At 43.8% G+C, this 18,565-nt stretch overlaps 1 protein-coding gene across 13 annotated transcripts in view; it reads left to right on the forward strand.

The window, feature by feature from the left end:
* TLE1 (TLE family member 1, transcriptional corepressor) overlaps positions 1-18,565 on the forward strand; it is a 107,201-nt gene that overhangs the window by 18,378 nt on the left and 70,258 nt on the right. For all 13 annotated transcript variants that reach the window (XM_031654102.1, XM_031654100.1, XM_031654097.1 and 10 more), the window contains exon 5: positions 17,722-17,784. In XM_031654102.1, coding sequence (XP_031509962.1) covers positions 17,722-17,784 — 63 coding nt within the window. The remainder of the gene's footprint in view (positions 1-17,721; positions 17,785-18,565) is intronic.

Genomic DNA, 18,565 nt, shown 5'->3' on the forward strand with positions numbered 1-18,565 from the left:
GAGACAGAGTCTCACTTTGTTGCCCAGGCTGGAGTGCAATGGTGTGATCTCAGCTCACTGCAGTCATTGCCTCCCAGGATCAAGCTATTCTCTTGTCTCAGCCTCCCAAGTAGCTGGGATTACAGGTGCTCGCCACCATGCCCAGCTAATTTTGGATTTTTAGTAGAGATGGAGTTTTGCCATGTTGGTCAGGCTGGTCTCGAACTCCTCACCTCAGGTGATCCATCTATCTTGGCCTCCCAAAGTGCTGGGATTGCCGGCATGAGCCACCGCGCCCAGCCCATCCTTATTTCTTGACTAATTTATTAAGTATGGCTTACCTACCAAAAGGGCCCCAGACAGATCAATGTCAGTGCATCACTGACCTTATGCAGCCACTGTTTGGGTTATCATTTTTATCACAAGATCAAATACCCAAGAAAAGCTATGATTTTTGTTGTTGTTATTTTTAATTTTTTTTTTTGTGATTAGCTTCTGGAACTCTCAAAGTGCTAAAATTGCTCAAAGTTAATAAGGAATGAGTAACAATTGTTGCTTCTCAAATTAAAGCAGTATAAAAGGTGGCTCATGCCTGTAATCCCAGCACTTTGGGAGGCTGAGGTGGGCGAATCACAAGGTCAGGAGGGTCAGGAGTTCGAGAGCAGCCTGGCCAATATGGTGAAACCCCGTCTCTTCTGAAAATGCAAAAATTAGCTGAGCATAGTGGTGGGCGCCTGTAGTTACCCCAGCTACTTGGGAGGCTGAGGCAGAAGAATCACTTGAACCCGGGAGGCGGAGGTTGCAGTGAGCCGAGACTGTACCACTGCACTCCAGCCTGGGTGACAGAGCCAGACTCTGCCTCAAAAAAAAAAGGAAGGGGCTTTTGTGTAGACTTTGCATTGTGAGAATATTGGTATTGACACCATTTATAATTTGGAGTGTAGTTTGAAGACCAGATTCTACTGTTTGTCGCATACTGGTTAATATGGCTGTAAAGAGGAGATGAATGTGGCCACTTTTCCCAGTCTATTACTCAGGAGGACTGTAAATTTGATTGGCTGTTACAATTCTAGCAGAATCATTCGATTTGAGAGCAATAGAAAGATAAGATATCCAATTACCCAAATGATTTGCAGGGTTGGCCAACGTTGTCATGGAGACACGAGTTGGAACAAATTAAATTTTAAGCAATAAAATAATCTTAAAGCCCGTCTGGGAACAAGAAAATTTGGCAGTGGCACTTACCTGAATTGAATCTTAGCTTGACACGATGTTGTTTGACATTGATATACTGTGGGGGCCTAAACTTATATGTGGCACAACGCTATGTTTAAAAAGTAGCTCGGCCAAACCAGCAAAGGGGAGTATTGGTATAAAGTCGGGGATATTAACATTTATTTATTCTACGGCTTAAATGATGATTAGACTCTGGGTTCCCAAGAATATTTTGTATCTAAGGATTGAAATGCCTTAATAATGATTAAGCAGCTTTAATTAGACACTTGGGGGAAAAAAAAAGATTTATTTAGCAGCAACACGCAATTTTTGGAACTGCCGTTCCTCTTTGTGTGCATGTCTTTTGGTGAAGGGGGGGTGGAGGTGTAAGCATGCATATATTTGCATGTACAAGTAAGGAGATTTTGGCACATGCCCCTACACTGCAGATGATTCTCTGTATTAGTTAAAATTTCTACTTTGCAGTACTGCTTGCAGACTGGAAAATTGCGTTCCAAACTTCAGCTGATGATCTAAAACCTGAATAAGCATTAGTCTGTGGCTTAGAAGGTTATTTCCCCTCATTAATATATTGTTTAACTGGTTCCTGGCTTGTGCCACGGATTTGAAAACAGCCGAGTGGCCCAGAAGGAGGGAGGGCTTTTTATCCACATGTCTATTAGACAGATGGAGATGAAAATTGGTCTGAGGGCAAGCCATTTGCAGCGTTCTCACAGCCTTCGATTTTCCTCTCATCCTCACCACAGATCATCTCAAATGATTCAGTAATGACCAAAAGTGCAACATTGACCTTTATTCCCTGGTGGATTACTGTGTTTCACAGTCCAAATGGCAGGAAGTCTATTCTGTTCTTCCAGAAGGAGCGCAGCATTATTGAGCCAGCCCAGCCCTGTGGGAACCACACAAGTGCAGACCAGTGTAACAGAATACGTGGGTTAAATTTGGTTTCTGGTGCTCTGGGAAACGAGAATTGACATGTCCTGCAACCCACATAATTAATGGAAGAATATCTAGGATGTTTTCTAAAAACACACAGGAGCACATAAATTGATTTGTCCACTTGTAAAATAACTTGTGAATTACAGGAGTGGTAACTTCTGGTGGCCCCTGGTTTATAAATTGTTCTTGCTTCCATTATCTTCAGTTCCTCTCTCCTTCTTACTTAATGCTTCCCTAGTATGTCTTAGACAATACTGTAAGGCTTTATAATTTTAAAATTATAAACTGACATGACTGAGCATAAGGGGATGAAGGGCTTTTTCTTTGGCATACTTTTAATTATGTATATTCTTGGTCAGTCCCTGTAACCCTGAATAGATTGTCTCATAGGACACTTTTTTTTCCCATCCTGAAAGTAGGTTGATTGTTATCTTGGAGGAATGGTGATTATTTTTCTCTTACTTAGATTCCTCTGTGGATTGTATAATGATGCAGTGATTGGGTTTTTTTTTTTTTTTTGGTAAAGAAGTAATTTGTATTTAAAATGTTATTCCTGTTTGCCTCCACATGCATGGCTGAGTCAATATTCTGTGAATCCATATACCATGGCACCTGTCATCTAGGATCCTTTTGCTTACTCTCTTCTAAATACTTAAAATAATCTTTTCCAAAGGTTATGCTTTGAAAAATTTAGCCAGCATCTCAGATTTCATTTTAATCGTGACTATAATGCTTTTGAGAAAATAAAACTTAACTGTTAACTGTTCACAAGTTATTTTTCTGCCTCAGTGGCTCCAAATTTTAATCCCTACCCTTGCCCACCACAACTTCCAGCTTCCTTTACACATCCTTCTTTTTTTTTTCCAAGATGCAATCTTGGTTCTGTTGCCCAGGCTGCTGGAGTGCAGTGGCACAATCTTGGCTCATTGCGACCTCCGCCTCCTGGGTTCAAGCAATTCTTGTGCCCCAGCCTCCTGATGTAGCTGGGATTATAGGCATGTGCCACCACGCCCGGCTAATTTTTGCAATTTTAGTAGAGACAGGGTTTCACCATGTTGGCCAGGCTGTTCTCAAATTCCTGGCCTCAGGCAATCCACCCACCTCGGCCTCCCAAAATGCTGGGGTTACAGGTGTGAAGCCACCATGCCTGGTCTGAGTATCCTCACTACTTTGAGAGTAAGTTGTGGAGCACTGCAGGTTTTTTGGCATGTGATATTGATTAAAAACATAACTCCAGGTTCCATCCGGGAAGGCAGCAACCTTATCTTCCTTCCCAAAGGACCACCTCTCCCCAGCAGCTCAGCTTGGGGGAGCAGGAATACAGCTTAGGGGCTGAGACTTTCCAGCTGAAGTTTCAGCACTTAGTTTGAGGGGCCAGGAATAGCTTTGATACATCTATCAAACTTGGAGCTATTATGTGGATTGGGGGCCTAGACCTCCTTGCAGAGAGCTGCTTTCCCTAAGAAGTTGCTCAGGAAGTAGAGGGGCAGCCGTTACTCATGTATGTGTGTCATTCAGCTGTAGCCATGGCCCATGGAAACCTTGTGCAGAAAGTTCCTTTTCTACCATCCAGATTGGCTGAAGATTTCAATGTGTTAGGGAAACATTCAGAAGTAACTTGCTTTTTGCTTTTTTTTTTTTTTTTTTTTTGAGACAGTCTCTCTCTGTCACCCAGGCTGGAGTGATCTCTCGGCTCACTGCAACTTTTGCCTTCGGGGTTCAAGCCATTGTTGTACCTCAGCCTTCTGAGTAGCTGGGATTTCTGGTGTGCACCACAACACCCAGCTGATTTTTGTATTTTTAGCCACGTTGGCCAGGCTGGTCTCCTTCTGGCCTCAAGTGATCTGCCTGCCTCGGCCTCCCAAAGTGCAGGAATTACAGGTATGAGCCAGTGTGCCTACCTGATTTTTGCATATTTTAATCTCACTCTGTTGCCCAGGCTGGAGTGCAGTGGCTTAATCATAACTCCAAACTCTGAACTAAGGATTACTCCGAACAAGTGATCCTTTGCCTAAGCATCCCCAGTAGCTAGGACTATAGGCCACACCACCACACCCAGCTAATTTTTTAAATTTTTATGTAGAAATGAGGTATTACTATGTTGCCCAGGCTGGTCTTGAACTCCTGGTCTCCAGCAAGCCTCCTACCTTGCTCTCAAAAGTGCTGACAGATGTGAGCAGTGCTTCAGGCCTTTGTCTTTATTTACACAGGCATAGTTTATTTTATTATTTATTTATTTATTTATTTTTTGAGACCAGTCTCGCTGTGTTGCCCAGGCTGGAGTGCAGTGGCGTGATCTCGGCTCATTGCAACCTCCGCCTCCTGGGTTCAAGCGATTCTCCTGCCTCAGCCTCCTGAGTAGCTGGGATTACAGGCATGCACCACCACGCCTGGCTAATTTTTGTATTTTTAGTAGAGACGGGGTTTTACCATGTTAGTCAGGCTAGTCTCAAACTCCTGACCTCATGATCCGCCTGCCTTGGCCTCCTAGAGTGCTGGGATTACAGGCGTGACCCACCGTGCCTGGCTATACAGGCATATTTTCGTTTCACAATTGTCATTTTAACCTTCATCCAATGATGATGATAATATAGTCTGCTTTTCCTCCCACTAATCCTGCTATTGTATTATCTCATTTCTTATGAGCTCTCTAATGACTGAGATCTGTGAAGAGAGTTAAAGGTATAGGCTTGCTGGGGTGTGGCCCAGGGAGAGGCTTGTTTTCCTTCCCCAGGAGGGTAGGTGATGACTTCACGGTGATGATCTGTGACTCACTCTGCAGAGTTTGGAGAAAGATTTCTTTCTCCACCACAGAGTGCATTTTCCTTTAAGGCCACCAAAAGCTGTCCTTTTTCCGTCCTGGGACAAGTCAATACAATTTCCTGTGAACAGGCCCTTTCTGAACTCCATCACAAGGGTTTCTGAATAATGGAAATGTGCTATTTAGGAACTAAAACAGCTGTGATGCTTTTGTCAAAGATGCATCTTTACCAAAATGACAAATTAAAGCCCAAATGCTCTGCTTGGCAACAGTTGGGTCAAAACATTTAAGTCATTAATTAGAAGGAACTGAAGGGGGAAAAATTTACACAAACAGCATTGCAGACTCAACTTCATCTTGGAAAATGCAACTGAATTCTTAAAAAAAAAAAAAAAAAAATGAGGGCAGCCCTCAAGTGGGGCCTGGCAAGCTTGTCATTTGCAAATAAATCAAAAGACCATCATTGCAGGAAGGAGAACCAATGAATAGAGTTGCTTTGTCATTCTTTGATGGGCCCCACACTCAAGCCTGCTATTAAAAATGAATGCATTCAAGAGGCTCTGCATTAAGAACATAAACAATTAAGGGCACTTGAGTTGCTCTGCTGAGAGCTGCTGCGAAGATAGGAGAGCTTTCTCCGGAGATGCAGGCCCCTGCAATCTGCCTCACCAGGAGCTAGAGAATGGGAGCAATTAGTGTTGCTATCTCTGCCCGAGCAGCCTTCAGCGTGGTTTTTTTTTTTTTTTTCCCCCTTCCTTCCTTTTTTTTAACCCCTCCTTGTTTTCAGAGAAGCTGCGAGTGTGAAAGATGGGGAGTGAAAGGATAGTATCTGGGCCCAGTTGGAGAGAGCTCAGATTTAGAATGTTGCAGGAGCTGCCAAGTGAGGGGGAGATGGAACATAAAAGTTATTATCTGCCAGTAATTGGTGACTTGTGTTCTGATTAGTTGAGCCACTAAAGGGTTTCTGTCGTCTGGTACTCTTTGTTTTGTTTTAATCACAGGCTTGAAGAAGGGGCGAGATTACATTGCCATGGGTGGAATAACTTAAATGAATATTGTGCGAGGTTTTCCACAGAAGGCAAATGTGTTCCTACACCCCCGGTTTCTGTTCTTGCCTCAGTGTTTTGTAAAAATGTGTGAGAGGGCAGCCCTCATGTTGCTGCAAGGCTCTGGAGAGAGGCAGGCCTGACCTCTCCTCTCCACTGTCTCGTTCTGACATTAGGCAAGTTATTGTAACCTTTTAGTCTATTCTCCTGGGGCACCTGGTGACCACATGAAGATTAGAGAGTGGGCATCAGAGCACCTGGCAGGTGCCAAGCAGTTGATGCTGTTGACATAGATGGCAGTGCTTCTCAAAGTGTGGTCTCCAGTCCAAGAGCCTCAGGATTACCTGGGAACTTGTTAGAAATGAATATTCTCAGGCCTAGACTACAACAGGAGCTCTGCAGGTGGGCCTAGTCATCTGTGTATGACACAAGCACAAGGCCATCCTAGTGTACACTGGAGTTTGGGAACCACTGATAGCCTCACTAACCTTTATAAGGTTTTGTTTTGTTTTGTTTTGTTTTTTAAATTAAAAGAGAGACTGAGTTTCCCTATGTTGCCCAGACTGGTCTCAAACTCCTGGGCTCAAGGGATCCTCCTGCCTCGGCCCCCCAAAAGTGCTGGGATTGTAGGCGTAAGCCACTGTGCCCGACCTCCCCACATTTTTAAAATTTGGATTTCCTGAAAATGTGATTAGTCATTTTATCGGCGTAATTACATTTTAAACAAAAGCTACTCAGACACATTAGATTTAAAGATGAATTTACCTTTTCATGAGCTATTAGTGAGCAAGGCACTGTGATGGGAGAAATCTTGACTCTTGAGTAGCAGATATCCTGAAGGAGGCCTCTTGGCAAAGGAACTCTTCCTCTCCTATGAAGGGAAAGGGAGTATTGGAAGATTATTTGCTCTGTTTTGTGTGTATCATTTTCGGCACACAGTTTTTATGCATGCATCCCTAATTAAATTTTTTTTTTCTTTTGTAGAGGTACTGTCTTGCTGTGTTGCCCAAGTTGGTCTTAAACTCCTGGCCTCAAGTGATCCATCCCGCCCAAAATGGTGGGATTATAGGCATGAGCCACCATGCCTGGCTCCTAATTTTCTTTAGGTATAAAAATAAGATGTCATCTTCGGGAACTAGAGATGTGTTTGTGGATTTTGTTCTACCGGTGGGCCAGATGGTCTGATGTTAGGGTTGATGGATCATTCTTTCTGCCTGTGGAGGAGAGTATTAAAGTGGAGTTTGGCTACAACTCATTTACTTAAGGTTTGCAATTCATAATTGAGGTCCCTTATAAACTGTCTATTCTATGCAGAGACCTCTGCTAGGGTAGCAAGGGCACGGTGACCCTGTCATTGACAGATGAGAGGCACTTTCTGTAGTCCCTTTGTTGGCTGAGGGATCATGCCGACTTGGCCTTGTGCTGCTGCAGCCCTGTTTGGACTGTATGGCCTTTCAGCAGCTGCATTGCTTTGCAGACAGGGCCGAGTTCATCAGCTCTTTCTTGTTGTGAGTATCTCCCACTTCCCAACTTCTGCGCCTGGCGGCAGAGGTGAGACTCTGTCTCAAAAAAAAAAAAAAAGAACTAGGCAGGGAATATGTGGCTTCTAATCTTGTTTTATGATCTTGGACAAATCATTTCCTTTAGACCTCTGTTTCCCCACGTGTGATTTGAGGATTCTAAGAGGGCTGGGTACCCAAATGGTTCCAGGTTTGCCAGCACTGTTGTGTCTCAGGGCCACTGTTGATCGCAAACTTGGTGGGCCTGGCAGTGCTTATCTCTCTTCCTGATGTAATAAATGTAAACAGTAAGTTGGCCGGGTGCAATGGCTTGTTGTGCCTGTAATCCCAGCACTTTGGGGGGCTGAGGTGTGTGGATAATTTGAGGTCAGGAGTTCCAGACCAGCCTGGCCAATATGGTGAACTCCCATTTACTAAAAATGCAAAAATTAGCTGCATGTGGTGGTGCACACCTGTAGTCCCAGCTACTCGGGAAGCTGAGGCATGAGAATCACTTAAGCCCATGAGGCGGAGGTTGCAGTGAGCTGAGATCATGCCACTGCACTCCAGCCTGGGCAACAGGGTTAGACCCTGACTCAAAGCAACAACAACAACAAACATTTAAACAGTAAGTCAAGGGCAATGATTCCAAAGTCACTAAAGGGAGGAAAAAAAGGTCACTAAAAACCCTATCACCTCAGCATAATTACTCTTTTAATTTTGGATATCAACTTAAGGTGCTTGGCCACATTCCTAATTTTTTTTTTTTTTTTTTGTTACGGAGTTTCACTTTTGTTGCCCAAGCTGGAGTGTAATGTTGCTATCTCGGCTCATTGGGACCTCCAGCTCCTGGGTTCAAACTATTCTCCCACCTCAGCTCCTCGGGTAGCTGGGATTACAGGCATGCACCACCACGCCCGGTTAATTTTTTTGTATTTTTAGTAGAGACAGGGTTTCACCGTGTTGGTCAGGATGGTCTGAAACTCCTGACCTCAGGTGATCTGCCCACCTTGGCCCCCCCCCAGTGTTGGGATCACAGGTGTGAGCCACAGCGCCCGGCCCTTAAAAACACACACACACACACAAAAACAGGCATACTAATACTAACACTGTGTCTTTGTTTCTTCCCCTCCTGTGTCATCTAGTGAATGTCTTGGTCATTTTAGCATCATTATCACAAATATGACTTTAATGGCTACTCGCCATGCCTGTGGGTTGTGTGTAGTGTATTTAACTGTTCTCTTAGTATTAGACAACTGATTTATTAGGAGGGCAAATGTTAACTTTCTCAAAAACTGGGCAGATGGTTGTGATGTGTTGAATTGCTGTTACATCTTTACCTGGCTTTTTCTCTTTTCCCTTTGAAACTAGTGCTGCAGTGAACAGCTTCATGCATGGAATGCTTTTCATTTGAACTATTTCCTTAGGATAAATTCTTAGCTGTGGGAAGCCTTACCAAAGGGTTTGAATAATTTCATGCTCTTGAAACACATTGCCCAGTTGCTTTCCAAGACAGCGCTACCAATTTAATGTCATCAGTAACGTAGGATTGTTCCAGTTTCCCTGAGGATGCATCATCATTGAATTTTGTTAATTTTTTAAAAACTGCCTTAACCGTTTCTGAATGACCTACCTGACTTACAACAAAATTTACATTTTTGTTTGGTTGCCGGTGAGGTTTCTGTGTACATTTTTTTTTTTTTTTTGGATTTAAGGTTGTCATTTCACAGACTCAGAAACTTCTAGTCAGAAGGGATTTAGAGGTTATCTGTTTATTTCCTTTGTGTGCTTTGTTTTCATGTTCTTGCCCATGTATCTGTTGCCAGACACTTCTTACCAACACTCCACTGTGTTTTTATCTTGGCTTCCCGCTTGGTTCAAAGAAACCAGAAGATCAGTTTGCCAGCCCTCAGCATAAGCACCATTTTTTATGATCCATCAATTTGCAATTTAATGCTAGTGGAGTTTCCCCTCCCTAAGCTGACTTTGGGCAAGGTGCCATTGGATTGCTTTGAGGCCCATGGGCAATTACTCTTAAGCAGTCCTCGCCCTGTTTTGAGCTTCAAACAGCACTCATTATGCTGCACTACTGTATGTGTAGTGGGGAAGTGTGCGGGTGCTGAGGAGTAGGCTCTTCCGCATTGCAATTAGACAAAGTGTGAGAAGTAGGAAAAGGTGGTGAGACTTTTAGGAATTATAGAATCCTAAACTCTTAAACTATTTAGAAGACCATATCTTGAATTAATTAATTAATTAATTAATTAATTTATTTTTGAGACCAAATCTCACTCTGCCAGGCTGGAGTGCAGTGGCGCCATCTCAGCTCACTGCAACCTCGGCCTCCCGGGTTCAAGCAATTCTCCTGTCTCAGCCTTCCGAGTAGTTGGGACTACAGGCGCGTGCCACGCCAGGATAACCTTTTTTTTTTTTTTTTTTTTTTTTGGTATTTTTAGTAGAGGTGGGGTTTCACCATGTTAGCCAGGATGGTCTTGACCTGACCTCCTGATCCACCTGCCTTGGCCTCCCAAAGTACTGGGATTACAGGCGTGAGCCACCATGCCCGGCCATGTATTGAATTTAAAAGTCTTGCAGAATACACTAGAGTTTGATTGATTGCTGGTCTCTGAGGTCCTTGGCCATATTTCAGCTCAGTTAAAACATACATGTAGCTGGGCATGGTGGCTGACGCCTGTAATCCCAGCACTTTGGGAGGCCGAGGCGGGCGGATCACCTGAGGTCGGGAGTTTGAGACCAGCCTGACCAACATGCAGAAACCCCGTCTCTACTAAAAATACAAAATTAACCGGGCATGGTGGCACACGCCTGTAATCCCAGCTACTCGTGAGGTTGAGGCAGGAAAATCCCTTGAACCCGGGAGGCGGAGGGTGCGGAGAGCCAAGATCGCGCCGTTGCACTCCAGCCTGGGCAACAAGAGCGAAACTCTGTCTCAAAAAAAAAAAAAAAAAAAAAAAAAAAGGGCGGGCGCGGTGACTCAAGCCTGTAATCCCAGCGCTTTGGGAGGCCCAGACGGGCGGATCACGAGGTCAGGAGATTAAGACCATCCTGGCTAACACGGTGAAACCCTGTCTCTATTAAAAATACAAAAAAATTAGCTGGGCTTGGTGGTGGACGCATGTAGTCCCAGCTACTCCGGAGGCTGAGGCAGGAGAATGGCTTGAACCCGGGAGGCGGAGCTTGCGGTGAGCAGAGATGGTGCCACTGCACTCCAGCCTGGGCGACAGAGAGAGACTCCATCTCATAAAATAAAATAAATAAAACCATACATGTACATGAATTGTATACTTACCAACATATGATTTTGTTTTTATTTTTTTGTGAACAGCCTTTCTCTAGTACTGATTAGTAATTGTTTATGTGGGTGCACCTTGGCCATTGAATTTAGGGGTGCATGGAGATTTAAGTTTTAGTTCATTGAGGCATGACTCTGAAAGTATATTAAATATGTACCCTTACATCAGTTTTAGTAGGGGAGATACAGCAACGAAATGTGTCACAGTATTTAGTAGGAGTCGTGTTCTCCTAATGCTTCCCATCTTGTTGTGTTGAGAAGGCTTTTATGTAGAAAGCCGTTAAGAAACTGTATGGAAGCTTTCTTTGTATGACATGGTGATTTTTAAGCACACAGGTTTAGTTTACCAAATGACAGTAAGTGCTGTGGAGGATCTTGAAGGACCTAGAGAAGAGTGTGTTTATTGGTGTTATGGGGGAAAGGCAGCTTCTCAGTGAATTTGAGGCGGGCCTTGAAGGATTGGGAAGAGCTCTCATATTTGTATAGCACTGTGGAATAGTATACCTTAGCTTACATACCAGCTCATCAGCTCACTCAATTTTGATGAAACTCTGAAGCACAGTGGTGGTAATCCTGTTAAGTAAGAGACCTGGGAGGGACCCAGTGGTTTAAGTGACTTAACATAGAACACCTTACGTAGTAGTTTGCCAAGTAGATTGCCATCATCTAAAAACCAATTTTTAGATGCTGAGGGCTAAATGTATTACCATATGCAAATCAGTGAGGAGAGCTGGCATGGGTAAGGAGAATGAAAGACTGTTGTAGACAGGTAATTTGGACTCCTGCTTCCTGCTGCCTCAGTAGGCGGTGGCCATCCATGAAGAAAGGCTTGTTGCTGGAGCCTTCATCCTGCTGCGTACATTTCTGGGTGGAGGGTTTCATGCAGATTTGGTTTGTGGATAGCTCTTGAATGCAGATTTATTGTTGTTGCCTTATACAGTATCAAAAATCTAGGCACAGGGAAAGTTTATAAGCATTATGACTTAGCAGGTACCAAATAAGTCTTCATCATTGGGTAGGAAAATGATTTCTAGGTGGGAAATACAGTTAGCCCTCAGTTTTTCACTGGAGCTGTCTAGCCTTTGCAAGAGGTGGAAGGCAGCATGGTCAAATACCCAGGTTAATCTGCCGGCACACTCCGATCAGTAATAGAAGCATGGGTAGGAGTCACGAGAGGCCGGGCGCGGTGGCTCACGCCTGTAATCTCACCACTTTGGGAGGCTGAGGCGGGCGGATCACAAGGTCAGGAGATCGAGACCATCCTGACCAACATGGTGAAACGCCATCTCTACTAAAAAACAGAAAAATTAGCCGGGCGTGGTGGCACGTGCCTGTCATCCCAGCTACTTGGGAGACTGAGGCAGGAGAATACCAACTGTGTATTTTGAGCCTGAAAGAGCCGCAGATGCCTGCCTGCACTCCAGCCCAAGCATGAGCAAGACTCCACCCAAAAGCTAGCAAGGGCCTACATTAAAAATAAAGCTCACTACGAGACTGCCACCAGAAAGCAAATTAAGAATGTTACCAGAATACTCTTTTGTTGAAGCAAGAGATAATACCTGGGTGAAATTCAGCTTCAAGCGTTTTTTTGAGATTGAGTCTCGCTTCTGTCACCCAGGCTAGAGTACAGTGGCCGGATTCCCAGCTCACTGCAAGCCCGGGCCTCCGGTTTATGCCATTCTCCTGCCTCAGCCTCCCGAGTAGCTGGGACTACAGGCGCCCGCCACCTCGCCCGGCTAGTTTTTTTTGTATTTTTTAGTAGAGACGGGGTTTCACCGTGTTAGCCAGGATGGTCTTGATCTCCTGACCTCGTGATCCGCCCGTCTCGGCCTCCCAAAGTGCTGGGATTACAGGCTTGAGCCACCGCGCCCGGCCTATTGCCAGTTTTTATGCTACTGCAATCCAGATTATTTGAAGGGAAGATTTTCATGAAGCCTCTTGGGGAGCTAGTGATGTTTTAGGACTCACAGAGCATTGTCAGGTAAGCTCTGTACCCTCACCTGCCAGGAGGTAGGTTGTGCAGGTGGAGGAGTCAGGGTATTTCAGAGGACGTCAGCGCATTTTCTGGGGTAAACCAGTTTGTTAGTAGAACGGTCCAAGACTTGGATTTAGACTTTCTGACTCAAAAGTCAAGCTGGCTCCTCGGGATAGTTTTAAGATCAGGGTTTAGAGACCTGGCAGACGGAGGGGAAGTCTTACCAACACTCTCCTTTATTGCTCCTGTTTGCTTCTTCTCCAGACTATTTATGTAGAATTTCCAGAACATATGGTATGGCTTTTGATGTTTTTCATCAGGTTGAGCTTTGATTTCTAACTTTTCTTCCTCCTGTTTCAGGCTTATCCAGTCTAACCCAACTTACATAGTACAGTCGGCCCTTTGTATCTGTGGGTTCCGCGTCTGTGAATTCAACTAACTATGGTTTGAAAATATATATTTTTTAAAACATTGTGTCGGCTGGGCACAGTGGCTCATGCTAGGATTATAAATCCTAGCACTTTGGGAGGCCGAGGCAGGTGAATCACTTGAGATCAGGAGTTTAAAATCAGCCTGCTCAACATGGTGAAACCCCATCTTTACTAAAAATACAAAAAATTAGCTGGGTGTGGTGGCATGTGCCTGTAATTCCAGCTACTTGGGAGGCTGAGGCAGGAGAGTTCCTTAGGACACGGGAGGTGGAGGTTGCAATGAGCCGAGATTGTGCCACTGCACTCCAGCCTAGGCGACAGAGCGAGACTCTATCTCAAAAAAAAAAAAAAAAAAAAAAAGTCTGTAGTGAACATGTACAGACCTTTTTGTCATTTCCTAAATAATACAACAACCATTTACCTAGGATTTACACTGTATTAGGTAAGTAATCTGGAGATGATATGAAGTGTATGGGTAGATGTGCATTCCTTATATGCAAATACTATGCCATTTTATAGAAAGGACTTAAGCATCCTTGAATTTTGGTTTCCATGGAGGATTCTGAACCAATCCCCCACTGATAGCGAGAGACCACTGTATCATTGCCTTTGCTTTCGTATGTGTTTCTTTTCTTTATTTTATTTTTGATAACTTTAATATTATTAAAGGTTTACAAGTTCATTTCATTCAGACTCGATCTTAACTGTCCTCTGACGATGTTCAAGTCTACTTTGACGCCATTCTAGGTAGTAACACATAGTTGTTATGATAAAGATGAGGGCATCTTTTCTTAAACCAAAATAAATTCCAGCTAAATCAAATAGTTAAGTATAAAAATGCAGCCATAGCACACTAGAAGAAAAGTAAGAATGGCTTTTATGATATTGGTGTGTTCTAATCTTCACCTAAAGGCCAGGAGCATAGGAAGAAAATGCTTTCGTTTGACAACATAAAGACTTAAAGTTCTATACAGCAAAACATTCGTATCAAGCAAGGTTGAAAGACAAGTGGCAAGCTGAGCAAACTCTGATAAAGGGTTAATATTTGTCTCATGCAAGGAAACACCACCAAAAGACAAAAATGATTAAACAACAATGGAAGAATGGAGAAGGGAAACATAGAGTGGACCAATAAATACATGAAAAGATGTTTAACTAGAGGAAGAATTCAAGTAATGCAAATAAAAATGAGGTCATTTTTTAATCCATTAGATGGATGAAGATTAAAGAAAGGTCAGCAAAACCCAATATTGACACTGGGTGGGAGAGCAGGCACCCTCCTGAACTTGCAATAATTGGTACAGCTTTTCTTTTTTTTTTTTTGAGACGGAGTCTCGCTGTGACTCCCAGACTGGAGTGGAGTGGCGCAATCTCGGCTCACTGCAAGCTCCGCCTCCTGGGTTCACACCATTCTCCTGCCTCAGCCTCCCGAGTAGCTGGGACTACAGGCGCCCACCACCAAGCCCGGCTAATTTTTTTGTATTTTTAGTAGAGACAGGGTTTCACCGTGTTAGCCAGGATGATCTTGATCTCCTGACCTTGTGATCCACCCGTCTCGGCCTCCCAAAGTGCTGGGATTACAGGCGTGAGCCACCGCGCCCGGCCTGGTACAGCTTTTCTGCTGGGCAGTTTGGCAGCATGCATTGCAACTTAAAATATGCATACACTTTGACCCAGCAGTTTCACATCTAGGGATTCCTTTTAGAGATCTGTGTGGAGGGTTATTTGACACAGAGTCGTTAATTGTGCAAAATTAAATGAAACAAATATTCCCTGGTGTCAATAGTACTTAAACATCTTTATGCTTATATGGTGGAATATTTCAAGGTACTTGTTAATCTAAATTGACTGGGATGATGTCCATGACACATGTTTGAGTAACAAATTATAGACAGGCAGGGTATATAACGGAAACCCCTGGTATTAAAATGTGTCTCTCACTGTGGGTTTCTGTGCACATAAGTGAGAACCTGGAATAATGGTACCCTAAAATCATCAATATGTTACCCATGCTTATCCTTGGATGATGAACTCAGGGTTATTTTGACTTTCTTTTATATTTCTGTATATACATCTGTGTGCATGTGTATGAGTTCAAAGTGAGCATATATCATTTTTAAAATTGGAAACCTTTAAGTGTGAATTTCCAAGAAGGGGAACGTACAGAATGTTGCAGGAATATGTGGTAGGTAGGGAGTTGGGAGCAAGGACCTATGTAGGATACCCGCTAAAGGCATCTCTACTCCTTTACATGAGTGCAGAACCCTGTTGCAAAGGAGAGGAAAGCCTTTCCCATGCTTTCGAGGAGAGCCATGACCTTGAGGTAGCTTGAGTGGGTGGCTGTGATCAAATGAACTGGGTGGGGCTGACCCAGTTCTGTTTTTGTACCTGGTACAGCTGCACCCTTTTTGCATATATCTACCTCGCTCTCTAAAGCAAGGTCATGCATGGGCTTCCTCTCTTTACCAGTCATTTCCCCTCCTAGTACATTTTGTCCAAGGCATGGTCTGTCTGTAACCTTGTCTCATTGGTGGTCAGGTAGAATTGGGTTGGGTCAGCCTAAATCCAATCTTATAAAACCAAAGACTTTGTTTAGTTAATTCAGATCATCTTAGAAGATACAAGGCTGCTGTTTTTTATACGCTTGATTGTAAAGTTCCTGGGATTTTGTTTCCTTTTTTTTTTTTTTTTTTTTGAGACAGGGTCTTGCTGTGTCGCCTGGGCTGGAGTACAGTGGCACGATCTCAGCTCACTGCAGGCTCAACTTTGTTCCTGGGGTTTCTACTTTGTCTTTTTCCGTTCTCTATTTCTCAAGGTCATGGACTGTGTGCTTTTAAATTTTTTTCTTGTGATCCTTTTCATTGCTTAATTCAGTAATATAGGTGGCATTTAGTAAACATTGACAAAATGATGAAATAAGTAAGGTCAAGGATGGGCCTCTTTACAAATGACTTTTTTTTTTTTTTCTTTTTTAAAAAAGCAGAACTGGTTCTTCCCAGAGAGAGGAAAGCAGAACTGCTTTGCATTGCTGTAGGGTGTTGGAGGTGCTGCAGGTGGATCTTCCCCGGGCTAGAAGTAGAGTACCCTCTGTTCCCTCTCTTGCCAGTTTTTGTCTCTTGTAGCAGAGGGACTGCTGTGGATGTGGAGCGGAGCAAAGGCTTTTCCAGCCTTCTTTACTTTTATATTTTTTGAGACGGAGTCTCCCTCTCGCATAAGCTGGAGTGCAGTGGCGTGATCTCAGCATACTGCAGCCTGCACCTCCTGGGTTCAAGCAGTTCTCTACCGCAGCCTCCCGAGTAGCTGGGATTACAGGTGCCCGCCATCGTGCCTGGCTAATTTTTGTATTTTTAGTAGAGATGGGGTTTCACCATCTTGGCCAGGCTGGTCTTGAACTCCTGACCTTGTAATCCACCTGCCTTGGCCTCTGAAAGTGCTGTGATTACAGGCGTGAGCCACCGCACCCGGCCTTTCCTGCCTTCTTTAAACCAGCCTGTGCTGTAGACACTGAGGACACCTTTTTGTTTAGCTGACCCCTGGGCCCTGTCGGTGAAGTCTTTGAGTTTGACACTGAACTGTGGCGAAACTTTCAGAACACCCGGGATATCATGACTTGACCATCACCCTCTAGAATGGAATGTTTTTAGTCATGTTTTCTTGGTTTGTTGAAAGTTTGAGGGAAACCTGTGAACAATAAAATCCTGTTTCAATTGTACATGAGCTGGGACAAGTGGGAAAGAGGTCGGCAGATCTTTCTTCTGCTCTGTCACCTTAGGCCTTGTCTTTGAAAGCTGGACTGCTTTGACAGTGCTGTGGCTGCCGTGGCTTCTGACACCAGCTTGAATGAACTTGCAATAATGACATAAATGTGTCATGGTGTGCCGTCACTGAAAAAGTACACTTGGCCAGGCTCAGTGGCTCACACCTGTAATCCCAGCACGTTGGGAGGCCGAGGCAGGCAGATCATGAGGTCAGGAGATCAAGACCATCCTGGCTAACATGGTGAAACCTGGTCTCTACTAAAAATACAAAAAAAAAAAAAAATTAGCCGGGTGTGGTGGTGGACGCCTGTAGTCCCAGCTACTTGGGAGGCTGAGGCAGGAGAATGGCGTAACCCAGGAGGCAGAGCTTGCATTGAGCCGAGATCACACTACTGCACTCCAGCCTGGGCGACAGAGTGAGACTCCGTCTCAAAAAAAAAAAAAAAAATTATTTATATATATATATATATATATATATATATATAGTCACCATATTAAATGATCATGTAGCCTTAAACTGCCTAGATTTTCCAATTAAATTAAACTACTCATTATCTCTTATTATGCGACCAATAAAGTGTGCAGTTGTGGCTTACTTTGCGAGTGGGATTAATATCTACTGTTTATCTCAAGATAAGTATTAGTAACATAACCTGGGGAAAACTTTTTATGCACCTTTCCAGAGCAAGGGAGGGAGAGGAGGACTAAAGTGTTAGAGGTATGAAGTTTTACCTTTCTAAACTGATTGTGAAGTATTCTAAACATTTGTATGGCTTTGTCTTTATAGACTGAAATCGCCAAGAGATTGAATACGATTTGTGCACAAGTCATCCCATTTCTGTCTCAGGAAGTAAGTAAAACTGTTCAGCTGTTAAAGTGCAATTATGTTGCTTCTCTGTTTGCAAATTAGCTAGTTTTAAGATGTTAATTTTATCACAAGGAACAAGTGTGAAGAACATCTGTTACAGCTGAAGTGTGTAAACCCCCTGCTAGTCTATCCAGCACATCTGAGGGCACACTGTGGAAATGGTGACAATAGCTCAACCTCCAAATTAATTTTTTTTTTCCTCTGGAAAACTGCAAAATGACTATCCAATGTATAGTTTTGCTTTCTTTTTTTTTTTTCTGAGACGGAGTCTCGCCCTGTCGCCCAGGCTGGAGTGCAGTGGCCAGATCTCAGCTCACTGCAAGCTCCGCCCCCCGGGTTCATGCCATTCTCCTGCCTCAGCCTCCCGAGTAGCTGGGACTACAGGCGCCCACCACCTCACCCGGCTAGTTTTTTTTATTTTTAGTAGAGACGGGGTTTCCCCATGTTAGCCAGGATGGTCTCGATCTCCTGATCTCGTGATCTGCCCGTCTCGGCCTCCCAAAGTGCTGAGATTACAGGCGTGAGCCACCGTGCCCGGCCAGTTTTGCTTTCTTTAAGTAGCATAAGCTTGAGAGCTACTGAAAATTCAGGTGTCCTTTTTATCTTTTAAATAGAAAGCTGTTCTCATACTGACTTTTAAAAATGGTTCCATCAAGGTAGACTTTACTAGGGAAGCAGGTAGTTCTTTTGTACTTACGTATCAAGGCAGTTGTCTTAATACTGTCCTTGAAGGGGCGGATGATAATAGTCCAAAATACATTAA

The sequence above is a fragment of the Papio anubis genome, chromosome 13 (genome assembly GCF_008728515.1).
Source record: "Papio anubis isolate 15944 chromosome 13, Panubis1.0, whole genome shotgun sequence".
NCBI classification, from domain to species: Eukaryota; Metazoa; Chordata; class Mammalia; order Primates; family Cercopithecidae; genus Papio; species Papio anubis.